Raw genomic sequence first — 20943 nt, 5'->3', positions numbered from 1 at the left:
CGCCGATAATTGCCAGTTAACAAGAAATAATTGACACTAATTGGCTTTAATTAAAATTTACATGCACAACTCGCTAACTATTCTATAAAGCGATGCACGCAAATTCTTATTATGCTGCCAAAAAGAGGGCATGGCCACGGGGCATGGGATGGGTGGATCATGGGCTTTCTGAAAATGTACACACAGGGTTATAGAGTTAAGCTGCTCTGCGCCTAACTTAGGCGCCGGTATTTACACCAAGTTTTACTTAGCATAAATGGATGCACCTAGAGTTAGGCGCTGGCATGGCCACAGACGTAATCTGCTAGGTATATTCTATAAACTGTGCTTCAATCTCGGCGCTATTTATAGAATACACCTAGGCAGATATATTTTTGGCACCAATTTTTCAGGTGCCATAAATAAAATCTAGTCCATTATGAGTGCTGTTATAGAATACACTCGCTGTGCACCTTAGTTACAGGAATTTACACCAAGTTTTACTTGATGTAAATTCCTATGACTAGATTTAGTCATGCAGATGGACCTACAGGTGTATTCTATAAACCACAGCTAACTTTAAGTGCGGTTCATAAAATACACCTAGGCGTATTTTTTTTCAGCAACAAATTTTACAGTCATATATAGAATTTAGTCCATAGTGGCTGAATATCACAGCTATCCCCTGGATTCTATATAAGACACAGCAAGTAGCGCGCATTAAATTGTGTGTACGGCCAATTTACACTGCTACTCAATTGAGTAATGAGCCAGTTAGTCATGATAATTGTCTGATAACAACCAATTATCATCACTAATTGGCAAGAATTGGAATTTACGTAGCTGAAAAGGGGAGCGCAGCCATGGGAGGAATGTACTCATGTCAGGTCATCAATCACATTTACGCGCGTTGTTATAGAATATGGAGAGCATTTACACCAGGTTTTCAGTGGCGTAAATGGCTGTGCCTAAATGTACGTGCATTTCCCCGGCCTATGTGCTGTTCTATAAACCATGTCTTACTGTACACAAGGTTTATAGAATAGCACTATGCATGTTATTACAACGCACCTACTTTAAGGCATCTTATATAGAATCCGGCCCTATACGATAATTTTTCTTCCCATCCCTAACCTGGCCCCTTGTTAAATAGATAGTATCAGTCTGTTTAGCAATTGAAACAGCCTGATACTATTTGTAGAAATTTAAAAAATATATGGACAAACAAGTTGCATGATCTCCAGCCTCTAGTGAATGTATAATTGTTTTGTACATCTTCCCATCACTTTTTACCTGTATATTTGTTGGATATTGTGTTGATGCATAGACATCCATTTCGTTATCTTCTCCTCTCGGAACAACCCGTACACTTTGAGTCTCCATGTAAAAATGTTCCTGACCACCAATATAAATCTCACCTGTTCAAATTATAAACATTAAGTAATCTTTAGACTATACTAATTAAGGGGTCCTTTAGCAAGCTGCGGTAAAAGGGGGCCTGTGCTGGCGTCAGCATGTGTTTTTGATGCACGCTGAGGCCCCCTTTTAACCAAGGGCGTATCTGCGTGGGGCCACGGGGGCCTGGGCCCCCATAGATTTGGCCCTGGACCCCCCTGCCGACGACCCTCTCCTCCCCCACTTCCGCCGCCAACCCGCCGTCGCCTATCTTTGCTGGCGGGGGACCTCCCCGAGGTCCTCTCTTCCATTGCAGCAAAGCTTCCTGTTCTGAGTCTGATGTCAGGACGTCAGACTCAGAATTTGAAACTGAAGAAAGCTTTGCTGCAACGGAAAAGAGGACCTCAGCTGGCGGGGGTTGGGGTCCCCCGCCAGCTTTGCAATGGAAAGACCTTGGCTGGTGGGGGTTGGGGTCCCCCGCCAGCAAAGGTAGGCGACGGCGGTGGGGGAGGGATGGCGGCGGGGAGGGTGGAGAGGGTCCTCGGCAGGGGGGTCCGGCAATGGGGGGGGGGGGTTGGCGGCACCGGGGGGGGGGGGGCTAAAATGTGCCCCCTCACTGGCTCTGGCCTCCCCTCCCGCCAAAGTCCAGATACGTCTCTGCTTTAACATAGCGGGTAAAAGGCTGTCTTTTTTTAAAAAGAAATGGCTGTGCAGCAAGTGAACCACTTCCAGAGTGGCCATTTCAGGGAGGAGCACTCTCCCACGCTAAGCAGGCAGCATGCGGCACTGCCCGATTACTTCCAGGTAAACACCAGCGCTACAAAAATATCAATATTTTTTTAGTGCCGGAGGTGGCGCACGCTGGGGGTAGGAACTACCGCCGGGCTGCTGCAGTAGCCCGGTGGTAGTTCTGGATTAGCGAGCGGTAAGCCCACGTTGGGCTTACCACCGCTTTGCAAAAGACACCCTAAATGTGTTTGAGGGAATGATGCAGGAAAAGCAATACATCACAAGAGGCTAGAGGTTCAAAGGCAAAAGAGAAATTCCTAAGCAATATTAAGCATGCTTATATAATTGAGGTCCACAAAATCCTGAGTGGTGTAGAATGAGTCGATGTAAATCGATTTTTTTACTCGTTCCAAAAGTACAAAGACTAGGGGACACTCAAGGAAGTTACATGGAAATACTTTAAAAACAAATAGGAGGCAATATTTTTTCACTCAACGAATTGTTAAGCTCTAGAACTCTTTGCCGGAGGAGGTGGTAAGAGCGATTAGCGTATCTGGGTTTTTAAAAAATTTGGACAAATTCCTGGAGGAAAAGTCCGTAGTCTGCTATTGAGACAGACATGGGAAGCAACTGCTTGCCCTGGGAATTGTAGTATGGAGTGTTACGATTTGGGTTTCTGCCAGGTACTTGGCCACTGTTTAGAAAACAGAATACTGGAATAGATGGACTATTGGTCTGACCCAGTATGGCTACTCTTAAGTACTTATGTTATGTCAATTTTTCCTGTTAAAAGTACAGTTAGGTGCCAACCCGGTGACTCAGTGACAGTGATGCACATTGTGATTCAGAAGAGACAGGCTCCATTCCTGGGCTCTTTTTCTGCTCCCCAGGATGGGGATATCTAGGCGGCATTTACAGCCCCTTTCTTGGTGGGGGGAGGAGGGAGGCAGGGCCAGAGTTAAACATGCTGAAACTTGGGAGGGAGCCCCAAAGTCCACCAACAGGTTGCATCTCCTTCAGCTTTAAGCAGGCTTAGGGGCCCCCGTAGCAGGATGGGACCCAGGGCAACCTCTGTGTTTGCGTCCCCCCTAACATCAGACCTGGAGGAAGGAGGAAGAGGGTTGGTATAAGTTTTCAGTTATTGCACAATACTGACACCTAGTGACTGGACTAACCCATGATTGCAGAATTGAAGAAGCACTGGCACCTGGCCCCTGACTGAAGGTTGTTGCTTCAATGATTGCGCTATGTGGCTTTAAAACGGATATAAATAGAGTTTCTGATTTTAGGTTTCATTTAATAAAAACCAATAGCGCTCTCCACTACAAAAACATTAACATAAGTGTTCATTGGATAAAACGAGCGTGCACAGCGACTAAAAACAGGATAGGGTGCCAGGCAATGCGAGACCAGCGCAGGACAAACACTTTAGCTGGCGGGGGTTGGGGACCCCCTCCAGCCAAACTGGGTGCCTCAGAGCCAATTTTTTTTTTGGGGGGGGAGGCAAGACTCCTATGGCTCCCCCTAGCTACGCCACTGCCATATATAAAATCTGGCCCTATGTTCTAATGCCAGCAACCAATGTTCTGAAATCACAGGAGGTGTAACAAAATTAATTCTTGTGCACGAACAACTGACTTTATTCTATAAACTGAGCACACAAACTTGTGCACTAAACATAAATTTGGGGATGCAAATTTATAGAATTAGGGGAACTGTAATTGTACTAGACCCACATAGGTGAATAAGTTTCAAGTTTCTTTCTTTTAAGTTTCCTTATTATTTGTTATACTGACCATCAGAATTTGTCTGAGCAGTTCACATATACATATATAATTAATAACAGAACTATCAAAAGGAATTTCATTACACAGGAAAGTAAGAAGAAAAAAGAATAGCAAGCGCAGTATCACAGTGTTTCAGCAGTGTTATTCAGGACATCCTACTGTGCCCGGGGCTCCACCCACACCCGGTAAGTGGGTGGATAAGTGCTCAAGGAAATGCTTTTTCGAAAAAGAAGTTTTTCAAATCAGTTTTAAATTTGGCTATAGACTCTTGCAGCCTTATGTAGAAAAGGAGGGCATTCCAAAGGTTAGGATCTATAACTCTATGAGCTCTTAGATCACCCAAAGCCCCAGAGTGTGATTTACCTTCAACAACCTGATCCACAGTCTTAAATGCGTCGTCAACATTTCCTTCCTCCAGTTCTCTCTTTGGCTGTAAGAATGAACTGTGCTTGATAGCATCCTGGAGTTTAGAGAAATAAAAATAAACCAATACTTCACGTTAGCCTCAGATTGTTTTTTTTTAACTGTCTTGTGTACATACTTAGAATCTATGTAAAAATAATCCAGTTTGCAAATTAGAAAATTATTGAAGCAATGAAAACAAAATATAGAATAGACCAATGAAAGGTAGGGATGGGCAGAAGAAATGTTTTCATTTTTTTCCCCCTTGCCATGTGCAGCATTGTTTTGTTTTGGTTAGACATCATTTTCATTTCAGGAGCAATGTCATTAAGAATGCAATGTTCTTCGCAAAGAGTGCATACTCTCTCCCAATAATATGTACATGAGTGATGATTCACACATGCACCAATGGTTTGCAGATGCGCATACTTTTGGAAAAGTGCAAATAGTGCACGCTATTATCGATGTACGAAAAAACAATACAATGCAGGTACTTATTGTCCGCAACTTACCAGATAGGTTCAGTGCAGATTACAAACTAGAAAAAAATAACCTAGACATCTCTAGGGATTATAATCGCATGCAAATTATAATATAGAAAACAATTCAGTTGACAAAAAATCTCAGAAATAAAAAAAGTTTTCAACAATTTCTTAAACATAAGGTAAGAGGGTTTCATTCTATTATCACTGGGCAAAGAATTCCAATGCATAGCAGCCTGATATGAAAAGGAAGCAGGGAGGTACCTCCTATATTTAACATGATGGGCAGACTGAAAATGAAGTAACAAGTGATCCCTAGTACAAGAGCATCTCCTCAAGTGAGAAAAGACATAAACCCCCGAATTTTATAAAGGTCATCCAAATGTAGGTGTGATCCGGAGCTGTACATGCAAATGAATTAGTTAACGAGCATTAAGAATCAATAATTGGATGCTAATCAATCGTTGATGTTAATTGGCACTAATTAGGATTTGCACGTGCCTGCATGCTATTCTATAACACTGGAGGCCTAAATCCCATTGGGCCCTTTTACTAAAGGGTTAGTGCACAGCAATAGGCTTGTCATGCGCCAACCTGGAACTACCGCCATGCCCAGCAGTACTTTCCACCCCTGACATGTGTCACTTCCGGCACTACAAAAGTAATTCTATTTTTGTAGCACTGGTGTTTACCCAGCGGTAACCAGTTAGCACAGGAGCACCTTACCACCACCTCAGTGGATGGTGGTAAGTGCTCCCCCAAAATGGCCACACGGTAAGTGGTTCACTAACTGCACGGCCATTTCTTTTCTAGCAAAAAATACAGCCTTTTAACCACTGCAGTAAAAGGGGGCCTCAGCGTGCGTCAAAAGCATGCATTGACAGTAGCCCAGGCCTCCTTTTACCTAAGCTTAGTAAAAGGACCCCATAGCGTGGAACCCAAAAGGGGGCATGGCGAAGACAGGGGCATGGGCGGGTCAGGAGTGTTCTTGCAAATTTATCCCATGCATATCCATTGCTTGGCTGACTGGTGTTCCCATAGGATAGGTTTGTGAACCACTGGGTTAGACTAAGGTTTATGAACTCCAGTCCTCGAGGGCTGTTTTCAGGTCTGGTTTTCATGGCAAATAAGCTATGTAAATTAGTCATTCTTAGATCATATATAAGCAAATACGTCTGATGACAAATCAATGTGAATATCATCAACATCAAACATGCTCGCAATGTTTGCTGAAACTCCTAACTTAGGGGTCCTTTTACTAAGGTGCGCCAAAAAATAACCTGCGCTGTTGTAAACACGTGTATTGGATGCGCGCAGGTCCATTTTTCAGCGCACCTGCAAAAAGAAGCCTTGGGGGGGGGGGGGCAAAAATGGATGTGCGGCAAAATGAAAATTGGCGCATGTCCATTTTGGGCCTGAGACCTTACCACCACCCATTCACTTCTCGGTAAGGTTTCACGCGTTAACTGGGCGGTAATTGTCAGCACGTGTACAATGTCAATTAATGCCCAGTTAGCGCTGTGCACCAGAAAATAAAATATATTTTCTGGCGTGTGTACTGGACATGCATAAAAAATGAAATTACCGCCCGAGCCACGTGGTAGCTGGGTGGTAGTTTTGAATTGGCGCACATTGGGCACTTACGTGGCTTAGTAAAAGGGCCCCTTAGACAACAATAAAATATTTATCACCTGAATGGTAAGAATAATCGGTTCCAACTCTTCATAAACTATTTTCACTTGTTCGGCTCCTCGTTTTGCGTGAGCTGGAGAATCTGCCACCACAGCACAAATAATGTGACCCACACAGAGCACCTTGAAAATGACATACAAAGTACCAAAATAAGATATGGTCAGTGAACTATTGTAATTAAAAGCCTTTATATACTGTATGAGTTTAAATATAATATAGTAATTATTCCCAGTGATTCCATAGGTTCACATTGTGAGGGAATTAACGAAATGTTTTTATGTGGGTAAACTCAGATGGATAGACAGAAAATGACACCTGCAGCTTAGGGTGCAGGTTGGAGAAACTTTGCAAATATACCTTTAAATAATAAGAAGAATGACTAATAATGGGCCCTATATTCGAAAAGGGTTACCCATTCTGAGCACCTCAACAGTATGTATTCAGTGGCACTTCATTAGTTGAAATGCTGGTTCTTCCGTACTTAGATTACTGTAAAGTGCTTTAATTGAATCTACCTGTTAAGCCATTGAGAAAATTGCAACTGATTCAAAATACTGCAATTAAGTTGATTTTTAATCTTAAGAAGTTTGATAGTGTTTCATCTTATAGAATTCAGTTGCATTGACTCCGGTACAACAGAGAATATTCTTTAAATCAGTTTGTTTACTTTTTCAGGCTATTTATGGTCTCTCTTCTTCTTTATGTACTGATTTGATCTGTGTTCCTTTAGGCAGGTTTTCAGAGAGGTTACATAACCTGCTGATATTACGTTCAGTAACCTTGAAAAGAGTCCGATTGTTTAAGGTAGCTAAGACTATTTTTTCTGATTTTCTGATTCCTTATTGGAATGTACTTCCCATTGATATTAGAACAGATGTTAATTATTTATCTTTTCGTAAGAAAATCAAACATTTGTTTTTCTGATCCTTGGTACTGATGTATTTTAGTTTTATACATTTTTTAGACTGTATTACTTGGGCTTTGCTTGATGATCTAAACCACACTGGACCCGATTGGGGAGGGCAGTGGTATATAACAATGTACTGATATCGATATGGATATCTTCTCGGACTGCCGCAGCACTGTTCGGGCAGTGCTGGGACAGTTTGGGGGCAGAGTTGAGGAGGATCTGGGATTTATCTGATTAGTGGTGATATTCAGTCCACTTACCAGGTAAGTGGATAAAGTTAGGACCCCAAAAAGGCTGCCCTAACTTTCTCTGTCCAGTCTGAATATCAGTAAGTATCACCACAGATCAACTTCACTGTTCGCATCAACTGATAATCATCAAAACACACACAGTGAAAAGTGACTAATCAAAGGGGAAAATGTCTCATAAATCTGTGGCAAAGCTGTAACTTTTCATATGCACACAGCACAAAAGGTAATCATCAACATAAAAAAAACTCAAAAAACAATTTTTGGTATATTTTTCTTTTGAATTATGCAAAAAAAAACCTTTTTTAATATATTTTTGTAATTTCTTTTTTCCATACAACAGCGCACTAAAAATCAAAAATTGAACAACTTATCTTAAACACGCTGTCCAGTTCATGTGCAGAGTGGTTTCTTTGGGACTGCACACTCGTCTATTTTGGAAGCTGGTGTATATCACTCTGCACATGAACTGGACAGCGTGTTTAAGCTAAGCTGTTGAATTTTTAGCACGCTGTTGTATGGAAAAAAGAAATTACAAAAAGATATATTAAAAAGTTTTTTTGCATAATTCAAAAGAAAAATATACCAAAAATTGTTTTTTGGGGGGTTTTATGCCAATGATTACTTTTTGTGCTGTGTGCATAAGAAACGTTGCAGTTTTGCCACAAATTTATGAGACATTTTCCCCTTTGATTGGTCACTTTTCACTGTGTGTGTTTTGATGATTATCAGTCTGAATATCAGCCAGTCCTCAGATAACTTCCATTCCATGCTGGTGCTCGGACATGGCCCAGCATTGAATATCTATGCTTAATTCAGCCTGCAGCTGTCTATGACTTAAAAACTGATGGCCATTGTGGGCTAAATATTGGTTGCAATATTCTTTTCCTTGTGTGTTGATTTGAGCCATTTGAAATTAGGACTCACTCTACTGTCACTGGGGATGTCCATCGTGCATTAAAAGACTTTTAGCACACAGGGCTTGATTTGCTGAGGTTGGTTGTTTTTTATGCTGTGTCTATGGGAAGAGAAGCTTAATAAGTCAGGCCCATAGTCAGTTGAAAATAATGTTATTGATCTCTCAACCATTTGGCAATGTAGCTTGTCTGAGGTTCTTAACCTGATCAGTGGGATATCCACAATATACATCACACTCATCTGCATGCAGTGGAGGGAGGGAGGGAGGAAAGAAGGGAAGTGGAAAGACAGTAGACTAAATTGAAAGGGATATGAAAATGGCAACTGATTTTTATGCAAGAAAAGTAAACAAGCAAGAGGGAAAAAAATCTGATATGATTCTCTAAAGCAGTGGCTGTAAAAATAAAAAGACATAAAAGGTAGCATCCTGGACCTATATGTCTAGCTCCATCTCTACCTGTTTTCAAATCTATGCTGAAAACCCAACTTTTCACTGCTGCTTTTAGCTCCTAGCCACAATTGCCCTCCCCTTGTCCCTTCCTTCCTTCTCACCCATTACTTCCCTCACCCGTAACTGTCTTGTCTGTCTGTATTATTTAGATTGTAAGCTCTTTTGAGCAGGGACTGTCTCTTTGTATCAGGTGTTCAGTGCTGCGTGCGTTTGGTAGCGCTAGACAAATGCTAATAATAATAATAATAACAACACAAAAACGAATACTGCACAAAGCAGAAAAAGTCAAAGAAAGAAACGAGACAAAAGCACAGTCCCTTACCTTATCTCCTGCAAACAAATGGTCTGATTCACCGATAGAACAAATTTCACTTGTGCCAGGAACATCATGATCTGTTATAATATCAACCACTCCAGGTACTTTAAGGGCATCTGACACATTCATTGAACTTGGAAAAAAACAAAAACAAATTAATAATAGAAACCAAATAGAACATTCCTTTATATTCTGAACAAAAATAAATGACTGGAGCACCAGGGATTAATTCCTTAGGAAAGTCTTCTTTCACCAACTTACTGTTCTCTGCAGGTTGTGATATTTTAATTGGATCGACGGAAAATTAATACAAAAATAATGCAGTACATGAGAACACAGATATCTCTTCTTCAGATAGAACTTAATTGTTTGAAAAGCTCATGCCAATCCCTTCCTTTCAGTTACATGTTAAAATAATTCAAACTTGCTCAGCTGATGGGAAGAGAATGATTCATCATCCAAGGGTGCAAGGACATTACTCCAGAATGTTGTGGCACCAGCTCTGGCTATTGTGTGGCTAACTTTATAACAGCTGGTCTAACTTTTACAAAAAGTATACACATTAGTTTCCATTTGAAATCCACACATATTTGCACTTGCCTACTCTTTAGTATTCACAAACCGGTTATATGCACACATTTTATAAAGTATGCATGTAAATTCTAGCCCCTCCCCAGCTTCACTACTGCTCCCCACCCTGTAGTGCCTCCATTCAAGTTGGATAAACTTATAAGTGACAAAAATGCTTGTAAATGACCAGACTAATGGCATATACAAATGTTTGCGTGCACATATGTGCATAAATGCCAATAATTGGCAATGGCCTATTTTGTAATTATGTGCATATCTTGGATACCACACTTAGGGCCCTGTTTACTAAGCCACACTATAGGCGCACTAGCATTTTTAGCTCACGCTAAAAATTAGCATATGCTAACGCTAGAGACACCTATTAGCACACACTAATTTTTAGCTCATGCTATAAACGCTAGCGCACCTTAGTAAACAGGGCCCTTAAACACATACCACCCAATATTCACCACTGTTTAACCAGCCAATAACAGCTTCCTGTCTGGTTAAATAGACTTAAGCCGGCTAAATGCTAATATTCAGGGCAAGATAGCTGTCTATCTCACGCTGAAAATTAGCGCTTACCCCCAGACTCTATATAGCTCGCCTAGAGATCCGTGCCGAAATCCAAGCATATTCTGTAACAATGCGCATAACTTAATTGATTTAACAAGTCAATCAGCATTGTTAACAGCACTTAACAAGCAATAATGAGCACTAGGTGGCAATAATTAGAATCTACATGCACAACTCGCTATGCGTATTCTGTAACGCAGTATGCCTATGTTCTAATGCACACAGGCAAAAAGAGGTGTAGGTTTGGGCGGAGAAATGGGCGTTCCATTGGTATTCCAAAATTAACTTGCGTAGTTACATCCAGGAATTTATGCCATGTTTCCATTGGAGTAAACGAATGCACATAGTTGACATCCCAGCTCCTAAAACTAAGTGTATTCTATATACCACATCTAAATCTAGGCAGTACTTATAAAATATGCTGAGGCAGAAATGCTTTCTGCACCAATTTTTTAGGCAGCATATATAGAATCCCCACCCCCTTAGTGGCTAGGCTGGTCACCGGCTATGTTGCACGACATAGCCGGTTAGCACCAACATTCATTGGCTGACCAGCTAAGTTTAGCAGCTAGATAGACTCACATAAATAGCAGGTCTGGCTTTGGCCACTGTAACTTAGCAGGACAGCCAATGAATATCGGCTTAACCAGCTATGTGCATAGCGGCTAAAATAAATGGAAATTCAGTGCCAGTCGCCAGATATGGCCCGGCATTAAATTTTTGGGTTCACTGACAACCACAGGAGGCAGCCCGGATAACTCTCATGGTCTGAATATCGGTCCTCTAATTTGTAGAATACTATAAGTTAGGTGTATATCTCTAGAATCAAAGCATGAGCATTTACAGCAGCTCTATGGATGGCATAAGTGCTTGTGCCTAACCACATATATATATATACCCAGTTACACTAGTTCTCTATAAAGGAAAGTAGGAACCTACTTTTCTTTATAGAATAGGTTCTATACAGACACCCTCTAGGTGCCTAAATATAGCCTCCCAAATTATAGAATTGCTCTCTGTGAGGGTAATTCTATAATTGGGCACCCACAAATAGGTGTCAAGAAGTGCCTAGTAGGAGCCTTTTCTAAAAAGGAACATAGGTGCCATTTACCCGTATAGAATATTAGCATAAGTGGCATACATGTCTGCATGCAGAGTGCTTACACAAGCCTTAGAGCTGGCATAAGTGTGTATGCCTATTTGAGGACATACACACACAACTTACAACATTCTGCCGAGGCTGCATCCATTGAGCACCTCACCCAGGTCGCACCTATATGTACACCCACCTTGCAAAAACATTGTATATTTACAGATTAGTGCATAGGCGCATATTTGGCACTTATGTGCTTATGTGGGAAGAGCTGAAATGGATCTGGGAAGGGGCCATGGGGAGAAGTAGAGGGAGAGGACTCAGAACCGAGCCATGAAAAGGATCTAAGGACATGCGCTAGATGTAATCTACTTGGATTTCTGCAAAGCCTTTGAAACAGTCCCTCACAGAAAACTCATAGATAAGCTGAGAAGACTAAACCTAGGACCCAAAGTGGTCAACTGGATTGGAAACTAGTTGACCAACAGGCAACAGAGGGTGGTGGTGAACGGAATCCGCTCGAAGGAAAGGAAGGTGAGCAGTGGAGTGCCTCAGAAATTGGAGCTGGGGACGATTCTGTTTAATACATTTGTGAGAGACAATGCTGAAGGGTTAGAGGAAAAAGTTTGCCTTTTGCGGATGACACGAAGATAGCTAATAGAGGGGACACCCCAGAGGGAGTAGAAAACATGAGAAGAGATCTCCAAATGTTGGAAAAATGGTCAAGGGTCTGGTAGTTAAAATTTAATACAAAGAAGTGCAAAGTGATGCACTTGAGGTGCAGAAATACAAAAGAGATGTACCAGATAGGAGGGAAGAGATTCATTAGCTTGGCTCAAGAGAGCAACCTTGGAGTGATGGTGTCTGAGGATCTCAATATGACGAAACAATGCAACAAGGCGGTGGCAGCAGCCAGAAGGATGCTAGGCTGCATAGAGAGGGGTATACCCTGTTTGTCTGTCCTAATTAGATTGTAAGCTCTGTCGAGCAAGGACTGTCTCTTCATGTTCAAGTGTACAGCACTGCGTATGTCTAGTAGCGCTATAGAAATTATAAGTAGGAGGAGGTGTTGATATCCCTGCTCAAGTAGTTGGTGATTTCTCACTTGGAATACTGTGTTCAGTTTTGGAGGCTGTATCTTGCTAAGGATGTATAAAGACTTGAAGCAGTTTAAAGAAAAGTGACAAAAATGGTATGGGGTTTGCGTAGCAAGATGTATGATGAGACACTTGATGACCTGAACATGTATAACCTGGAAGAAACAGAGGTGATATAATACAGATGTTCAAATATTTGAAAGGTATTAATCCACAAATAAATCTTTCCCAGAGTCGGGAAGGTGGTAGATCTAGAGAAGTGCTTCCCAAGTCCAGTCACGGAGAACCCCTTGCCAGTCAGGTTTTCAGGATATCTACAATGAATATGCATGAAAAAGATTTGCATATAATGGAGGCAGTGTATCATATCAAATTCAGGCATATTCATTGTGGATATCCTGAAAACCTGACTGGCAAGGGGTATTCCAGGACTGGACTTGGGAACCACTGATCTAGAGGACATGAATTGAAGTTGAAGGGGAGCTGGCTCTGGAATAATGTCAGAAAGCATTTTTTTCACTGAGAGGGTGGTAGATACCTGGAATGCCCTCCTGAGGGAGGTGGTGAAGATGAAAATGGTAACAGAATTCCAGAATGCATAGGCTAAACAAAAAGAAATCCTGTTTAGAAGGAATGAATCCAAAGAAGCTTAGCGGAGGTTAGTTGGCAACCACCAGTAATAGGGAAGCAAAGCCAGTATTGGGCAGACTTTTACGGTCTGTGCCCTGATCATGGCTGGACAGATTCAGCTTCAGAAGTTGGAGAACAAGGCCAGTACTGGGCAGACATCTACGGTCTGTGCTCTGATTGTGGCTTAATAGATTTGGATGTGCTGGAGTGGAGCTTTAGTGATATCAGAAGTTTGAGAACAAGGACAGTGCTGGGCAGACTTCTACGGTCTATGCCCTGAAAATGGCAAGGAGAAATCAAGATAAAGTATACATATGAAGTATCACATCATACCTTATGCAATGAATTTATTTTGTTGGGCAGACTGGATGGACTATACAGGTCTTAATCAGTTGTCATCTACTATGTTGCTATGTCTGTATGGGAGTGATATGGAGAGTAGTTGGCAAAGATGGGCAGACTGGATAGACCATATGGTCTTTATGTGCCTACATTTTTTCTATGTTTCTATAAAAGGAAGAGAGAGAACCCAAGAAAGGGCCTAGAAAGTATGAAGGAGAGAACAGAGGAAAAGGTTTGGGTAGGGAACAAGGGCTTGGAAAAAGGGCCATCAGGGTTTAGAAGTAGGGAGGAAGAGAATAAAGAAAGAGGAAAGGGTGGGAGAAGACCTGGAAAAGAGTCATGTAGAGAAGGATGATGGGAGAGGACCTGGAAGGGGGAAAGGACTGTGTGGAAAGAAAAACACTCAGGAAAGGATCAGAGAGGGTAGGAGAGAGAAAGAGGAGCTAGGAAGGGACCCTGGAGAAGAGGGAAAGGGCGAATGACACAAAATTATCTTGGACAATACAGTGAAAATTTTAGCTCAGTGCACTGCAGATGCCTAAAAAGCAAATAGAAAGGTAGGATTTATTCGAAAATGATTGGAGAGCAAAACAATATCATTATATGTCTGTCTAGATCCTTTGTTCAACCACATCTCAAAAAGGATATAGCAGAACTAGAAAAGATTAAGAGAAGGGTGACAAAAATGATAAAGAAGATAGAATGCCTCCATTTTGAAGAGAAGCTAAACAGGTTAGGGCTCTTAGACTTGAAGAAATGACAACTGAGAGGTGATATAGTAGAAGTTTGTAAAATCATTAGTGGGTAGAATGGTTAAATAGGGAACAGTTCAATCTTTCAAGCAACACAAAACAAGAGGATACTCCATGAAACTAATGACGAGTGGATTGAAAACAAATTGTAGAAAGTTTTTTTTTTCATTAGCCAGGTAGATTTAGGAGAGCGATTGCTCATTCTTGGAAATAAGCTATGAGAAATAGATCTACTCTTTGGGTACTTGTGAAACAGACTGGCCATTGTCAGAAACAGAATTCTGGGTTTGATGGACTTTGGTATGATTCAGCATGGCTTTTCTTATGCTCTCATGACATGGGAAGAGCCATGGAGCAGGGATCTCAAGGGATGGAGAAGATCATTCTGGAAAATAGGGCTAGAAAGGAGAGGATATAGGATGGAAGATGATGGCAATGGGAGAGGACCTAAACTTAGGGGAGAGGAGATGCTTAAGAACTGGAGAGTGGAGAGAGGCAGGAGAAAAGGAGGAGGAAAGAATGAGGCATGTGAGAACCCAGGACTGGGGTCCTCTTCCAAAGAGTCTGTCCTGGACTCTAAGCTTTCTCATGCCAGTCCTGATCATATATACAATCCTGTTTGTTGTATAATATATACTTACATAATTTTTGCATGAGGTCGAGTGCTCGTTACAAAAGCTAAGAAGAGCTCTCCTTCTATAACTTGCATATCATCACAGTAAACAGCTTCCCCAGTGGCATGTTTGATACCAGACTGGTGTACTATAGGACGCCCAACAGGATCCTGGGAGAGTTGACCTGGAGATACATCCTGATTAATAAGAAAACAAGCTATCTTTACATTAGGATTTAATATACCTACATACAGAAATTTCATAACTAATACAGAATCAATAATTCTGTCAAGATGTAGCTACGCTGAGATATTCTATTTTGAAGCACCAGGAAACCACAAGAACTAAACTTAGCAAGATGTAAAGAAAGAAAAACAATTTGGTTTCCACTCATCCGCTAAAAACACAGGGCAAGCAAACCTGTGAGCTGCTGCATCCACTTTGTCATTCTTTTGAGGGGGGGGGGGGGGGTTGGGGAGACGCCAGATAGAATGGGGAAGGGGATTGAAATAAACAGGATGGGCAGGGGAGAGAGGAGAATTGCCGGACAACAGGGATTGATGGAGGGGGCAGGGGAGAGAGGAAATTTGCTGGAGATGGATGGAGGAGAAGGAAGGGGAGAATGGAGAGTTGCTGGACATGTATGGATGGAGAGGAGGGCAGGGGAAGGAGGAAAATTGCTGGACATGGATGGATGGAGGGAAAAGGGGAGAGAGGACATTTGCTGGGGATGGATGGAGGAGAGGGCAGGGGAGAATGGAGAGTTGCTGGACGGAGCGGAGGGCAGGGGAAGGAGGAGAATTGCTGGACATGGATAGATGGAGGGAAAAGGGGAGAGAGGAAATTTGCTAGAGATGCATGGATGGAGGAGAGGGCAGGGGAGAATGGAGAGTTGCTGGATGGAGAGGAGGGCAGGGGAAGGAGGAGAATTGCTGGACATGGATGGATGGAGGGAAAAGGGGAGAGAGGAAATTTGCTGGGTATGGATGGATGGAGGAGAGGGCAGGGGAGAATGGAGAGTTGCTGGACATGGATGGATGGAGAGGAGGGCAGGGGAGAGAATAGAAATTGCTGGACATGGAGCGGAGGGCAGGGGAAGGAGGAAAATTGCTGGACATGGATGGATGGGGGGGAGAGGGCACAGGAGAGAGGAGAATTGCTGAACATGGATGGATGAATGCAGGGGACAGAGGACATTTGCTGGATATGGGTGGATGGAGGAGAGAGCAGGGGAGAATGGAGAGTTGCTGGATGGATGGATGGAGGGAGGGAGGGAGGGGAGAGAAGTCAGGGAGGAGATGCGCATGGAGGGGAGGGAAGAGAGGAGAAATGCTGGACATGGATGGAGTGGAGGGCTACTACTACTACTACTACTATTTAGCATTTCTATAGCGCTACAAGGCATACGCAGCGCTGTACAAACATAGAAGAAAGACAGTCCCTGCTCAAAGAGCTTACAATCTAATAGACAAAAAATAAATAAAGGGCAGGGAAGAGAAGGAAAAATGTTGGACAAGGATGGAGGGGAGGGAAGACAGAGGAAGTAGAAGCACATGGATGGAGGGGAGTAAGGAGAAATGCTGGATATGGATGGAGGGAAAACTGCTGAGTTTAAGGGCTGGTTTGGAACACGTTGAGGGCAGATACTGAAACTCGAGGAAGGATAGGGACAGGGCTACAGATGGTAGACAGGACACATAAGGACACAGGAGGATGGTGGACATGGTGAGAGAAAAAATATCAGATGGAAAGAAGACACTGCATAAAACAGAAGACACTGGGACCAAAGCAAATAGATCAGACAACAAAGGTAGAAAAAGTATTTTATTCAGAATTTATTAATTGGAATATGTCAGCTTTTGGAAATGTGAATCTGTGATATTTTGCATGTAAGTTTACATTTTTCTGGTATTGCTGCATGCTGAGTCTGACTTCTTTACTTAACTTTCCAGTTCAGTATTTTGCCTTCATATTTTTTGATTTCTAGTTCCTTGTGTCATGTCTGTTGTGTCATGTGTTTTTCATGTGTGATCAAGGTGCAGTTTCTGCTAGCGTGTAGTATTTGCAGCCCTTTTTGTTTTGCCTTTTTTTTTCACAAGGTAGTGTATTAGTGTTTTAGAGCCTAGTGTAATTACAGTTCTGCCTTTTCAAGCATAAGGTTGTAGCTCGTCCTGTCCTTGGAATTAGTGCTGTTATGGTTTAGTAAGGATATGAGTGTGTTTTTGCACAAGTTTGTGTATAGCATTTTGCAGTGGAGAGATTGTGGGATAATGTAATTATATTTAAAAATATCAATTTTTCCATTAAGTATGTATGTGGTTATACAGATGCAGGGCAGCTGTTGGGCATCAAGTGAATTCTAAGGCATTATTTTGTAGGATCCCAAGAGACACTACTCAAACTTATATAGACAGTGCGTGCCCACCCATATTAGCTCTGGGCCCACCCAAAATCTCAGGTCTGGCTACGCCACTGGTCCAAACATCAAAAAGAAACTCCCCTTAAGGATTTTAAATGGACCTCAGTGGTGTAATTTAGGGCTACAGTTTCAAATCACTAAGATTAAATTATCAGTTACCGGTCAGGATGGCTTTGTCGGCATGATGTGGGGAAGGTCCTTGACACAGCCTTATGGTGAAATATGTTGGATACAACCCCCTACTGACTGAGAAAGCTTTGCAAATATTAAGGTGAGTACTGTTGCTGTTAAATATATTAAGAATGTATTTTATTTATGGCTTATATGAGTTGAAAGAGAAGATATATTATATTTGAGGGAAAAATTATTTTTTGAGTACTGGACCAGTGACGAGGTAGGTGTATAAATCTTAGTGGCTTCAAACTGTAGCCCTAAGTTACACCGCTGAGATCTATATAAAATCCTTAAGGAGAGTGTCTTTTTTTTTATAATATCTTTATTGAGTCAAGGAAATACATAATACAAACACATATGGGGGGGGGGGGGGGGGAATACCCCTCATCATACTACAGCATGTGTCGCAATAAATATCAGGAACCAACCTTGAAGAAACACTGTAAGAAAACTGTACAAACAGAACAAAGATACAATTAGCCCACCCCTGACTCAATTTTTTAAATAAAAAGAAAGAGTCCCCCTTCCCCCACCCACTGTCTGCCCATAAATAAATCATTTAGAAGCACCTCCATTGTTGTCCTGTATACAAGGAGTTATACCTAATCCATATTTCACAATACTGACGTTGCTCTGGAGAAAATGAGAATCTGAGAGAAGTGAGCAACCAACCCGCCATTTCCCACATAAAGTTATGCCAGGTAATGGGAGATGGAGGCGGGAGTGTCTTTTCATGTTTGGACTCTTCTAAAATTTATTTCCCGCGCTTGTGCTAGGAAGAGACATTCCTGTTTCTTTGTCAGCTCTATATACTGTGATATTGAGTGCAATTTTAGAAGTGTTTCACTACCTCTTCACCTATAGCAGAGCCCTGCAGTGTACTGTGACGTGGTTTGTATTTGCAAATTGCTGCATTGATTTTGCTGGATTGGTTTCTTTCATCTGAGCTAATTAACATTCAGGCACTGAGGTGCTTTGTGATGCTCTCTTTGTGACTTTGTTTGCTTGATGTTTTTAAAGCATAGTAATACCCATGTTTATGTATATCTTTCAAGAGTTCCTATTGAAATTGAGTTTTTGTTAGATCCCTGATGCAGGTGTACATGTGCTGAAACATGGCCCATGTTGGGTCTATTCATTAAAGGACTCTTGTTTGCTCTCCAGAGTGGAGGAGTAGCCTAGTGGTTAGGGCAAAGAGCTTTGATCTTGGGGAACTGGATTCAATTCCCACTGCAGCTCCTTGTGACTCTGGGCAAGTCACTTAACCCTCCATTGCCCCAGGTACAAATAAGTACCTGTATATACCATGTAAACTGTTTTGAATGTAGTGCAAAAACCACAGAAAGGTGGTATATCAAGTCCCATTCCCTTTCCATTCTTGAAGGCCCGTTTGTGCTTATTTCTGGTTATCAGTGTGATAGATATCATTTGGCCCAGGGCTGTGTGCATTATGGGATGCTGGTTCATGATGCATATGAGTGGCATACTCAGGGTGGCACATAGGGGGTTGGCATTGCTATTCAGGTCATCTGTCAGACATCCACCAGAGCGAGGTGTCATCTGCTGACACACCACCCTTGAAGAACCCTGGTGGTGTAGTGGCCTCTTTGGGGGCAGGAAAGAACCCTACTCTTTTCTGCCCACTGTCGCTGCTCTCTCCGGCATTGACATGCTTTCAAAATGTCTGCCGAGACTTCCTGCTGTAGCTTCGCAGGTCTCAGTAGTCTCAAAGTCTCAGCAACCATTTTGAAAATGCGGAAGTGCAAGGCAGAGATGGGTCATTTTTGAATAAAGAGATTCACATTGTCCTACACCTGGTCCTTTTGTGCTTCTTTCTTTTCTCAAGCCCTTTGGGACCATTGTAGATTTCTACATGTACCATGGCTGTATTTTGTGATTTATCTACTATAAGTCGTTCACATTTTTAAAGTGCCTTTGGTGGTGGTGGTGGTGGTGGTGATGGGGGGGAGGGAGTTGGAAGTACAACGATTTTAAGAAACACATACACATACAGCTGTAGTGTTATGACATATATCACAGGTTCTGCACGTTTTTGCTAAAACATCAATATTGTCACATCAATGACCTATGTAAAATGAAACAGTATATGTACAAAATATATCTATAGTTTTACATATTGCTACACATATATAATCGGTAGTGTTCACTATGGGCTCCTTTTAATTGAAGCCCATTATTAAGCATGATGCCTGAGATTAATTTGGAATGTGTAATTGAGATGTTTCAAATTATTTGTATATTCAGCAGCAGACTACATATAGGGCTCCTTTTACAAAGCCGAGCTAGTGATTCCAGAGTGGCAAATGCGACGAAACCCATAGCATACCATGCTTAATATTGGGCTTCAATTAATCCATTTTTCATGGTAAAAGCATTCACTACAATTTCACTGCTTATATAGGGGTCTCATAGATTAGCAACCCACTTTTTTTGTTATGTTTCTTTGGCAGCTAGTGGTTCTGAAGTATGGGTGCCTGCAAAAATTACCAGAGTCTCTACTAAACAAACAGTATAATCTTGTCTCATGTCTGACATTAGTAATTGCCAAGTACCAAAAACCCAAAAAATTATATAGGGGAGGTAAATAAACTCTATATGCTAAAACCCTGCTCACTATTACAACTATATGTATATAATATTTTATAATAAGAAGGTATTCAGCATATGGACTGATTTCCCTTGATCCATGGAGCAACAAATGATATGAATGTGCCCAAAAATAAGACTAATCATAAATCCGCTCCTTACATCATAGTACCTCTCAAATGTGCTGTCCTATATTCATTACATTAATCAATTAAACAATGTTATAAATATATATAAACTAGTAAAAAAGGCCCGTTTCTGACACAAATGAAACGGGCGCTAGCAAGGTTTTCCTCGGAGAGTGTATGTTTGAGAGAGTGTATGTGAGAGTGACTGTGTGTGAGAGAGAGAGTGAATGTGCGAGTATGTGTGTGAGAGAGAGAGAGAGTGAGTCTGGGTACGAGTGTGTCTGTGAGAGAGAGAGTGTGTGTGTGTGAGAATGAGAGTGTGTGCAAGTGCGTATGTGAGACATAGTGTGAGAGAGAGAGTGTGTTTCACACAGATACAGTGTGTGTGAGAGAGTGTGTGTGAGACACAGACTCTCTGTGAGACTGAGTGTATGAGACCAAGATAGTGTGTGAGTGACTGTGTGACACATAGAGAATGAATGTGATACAGTGTGAGACATAGAGTGTGTGAGAGACAGTGTGTGAGAGTGAGAGAGAGAAAGACATTGACTGTGAGAGAGAGAGAGAGAGAGAGAGTGTGTGTGACAGAGATACCTCCCCCCCCTCTCTGGTGTCAGGCCCCCCTCCCTCCC

General features: G+C 41.9%; 1 protein-coding gene across 1 annotated transcript in view; it reads right to left on the bottom strand.

Moving 5' to 3' along the window:
- Window positions 1-20943, bottom strand: part of LOC115474517 (aldehyde oxidase 1-like) — a 221257-nt gene that overhangs the window by 90001 nt on the left and 110313 nt on the right. The window contains exons 17-21 of the mRNA XM_030210007.1: window positions 15011-15180; window positions 9316-9442; window positions 6466-6588; window positions 4254-4350; window positions 1273-1397 (exon numbers count right to left, since the gene is read on the bottom strand). Coding sequence (XP_030065867.1) covers window positions 1273-1397; window positions 4254-4350; window positions 6466-6588; window positions 9316-9442; window positions 15011-15180 — 642 coding nt within the window. The remainder of the gene's footprint in view (window positions 1-1272; window positions 1398-4253; window positions 4351-6465; window positions 6589-9315; window positions 9443-15010; window positions 15181-20943) is intronic.

The sequence above is a fragment of the Microcaecilia unicolor genome, chromosome 7 (assembly GCF_901765095.1).
Source record: "Microcaecilia unicolor chromosome 7, aMicUni1.1, whole genome shotgun sequence".
Lineage (NCBI taxonomy): Eukaryota > Metazoa > Chordata > Amphibia > Gymnophiona > Siphonopidae > Microcaecilia > Microcaecilia unicolor.
This window is presented reverse-complemented; position numbering and strand designations above follow the sequence as displayed.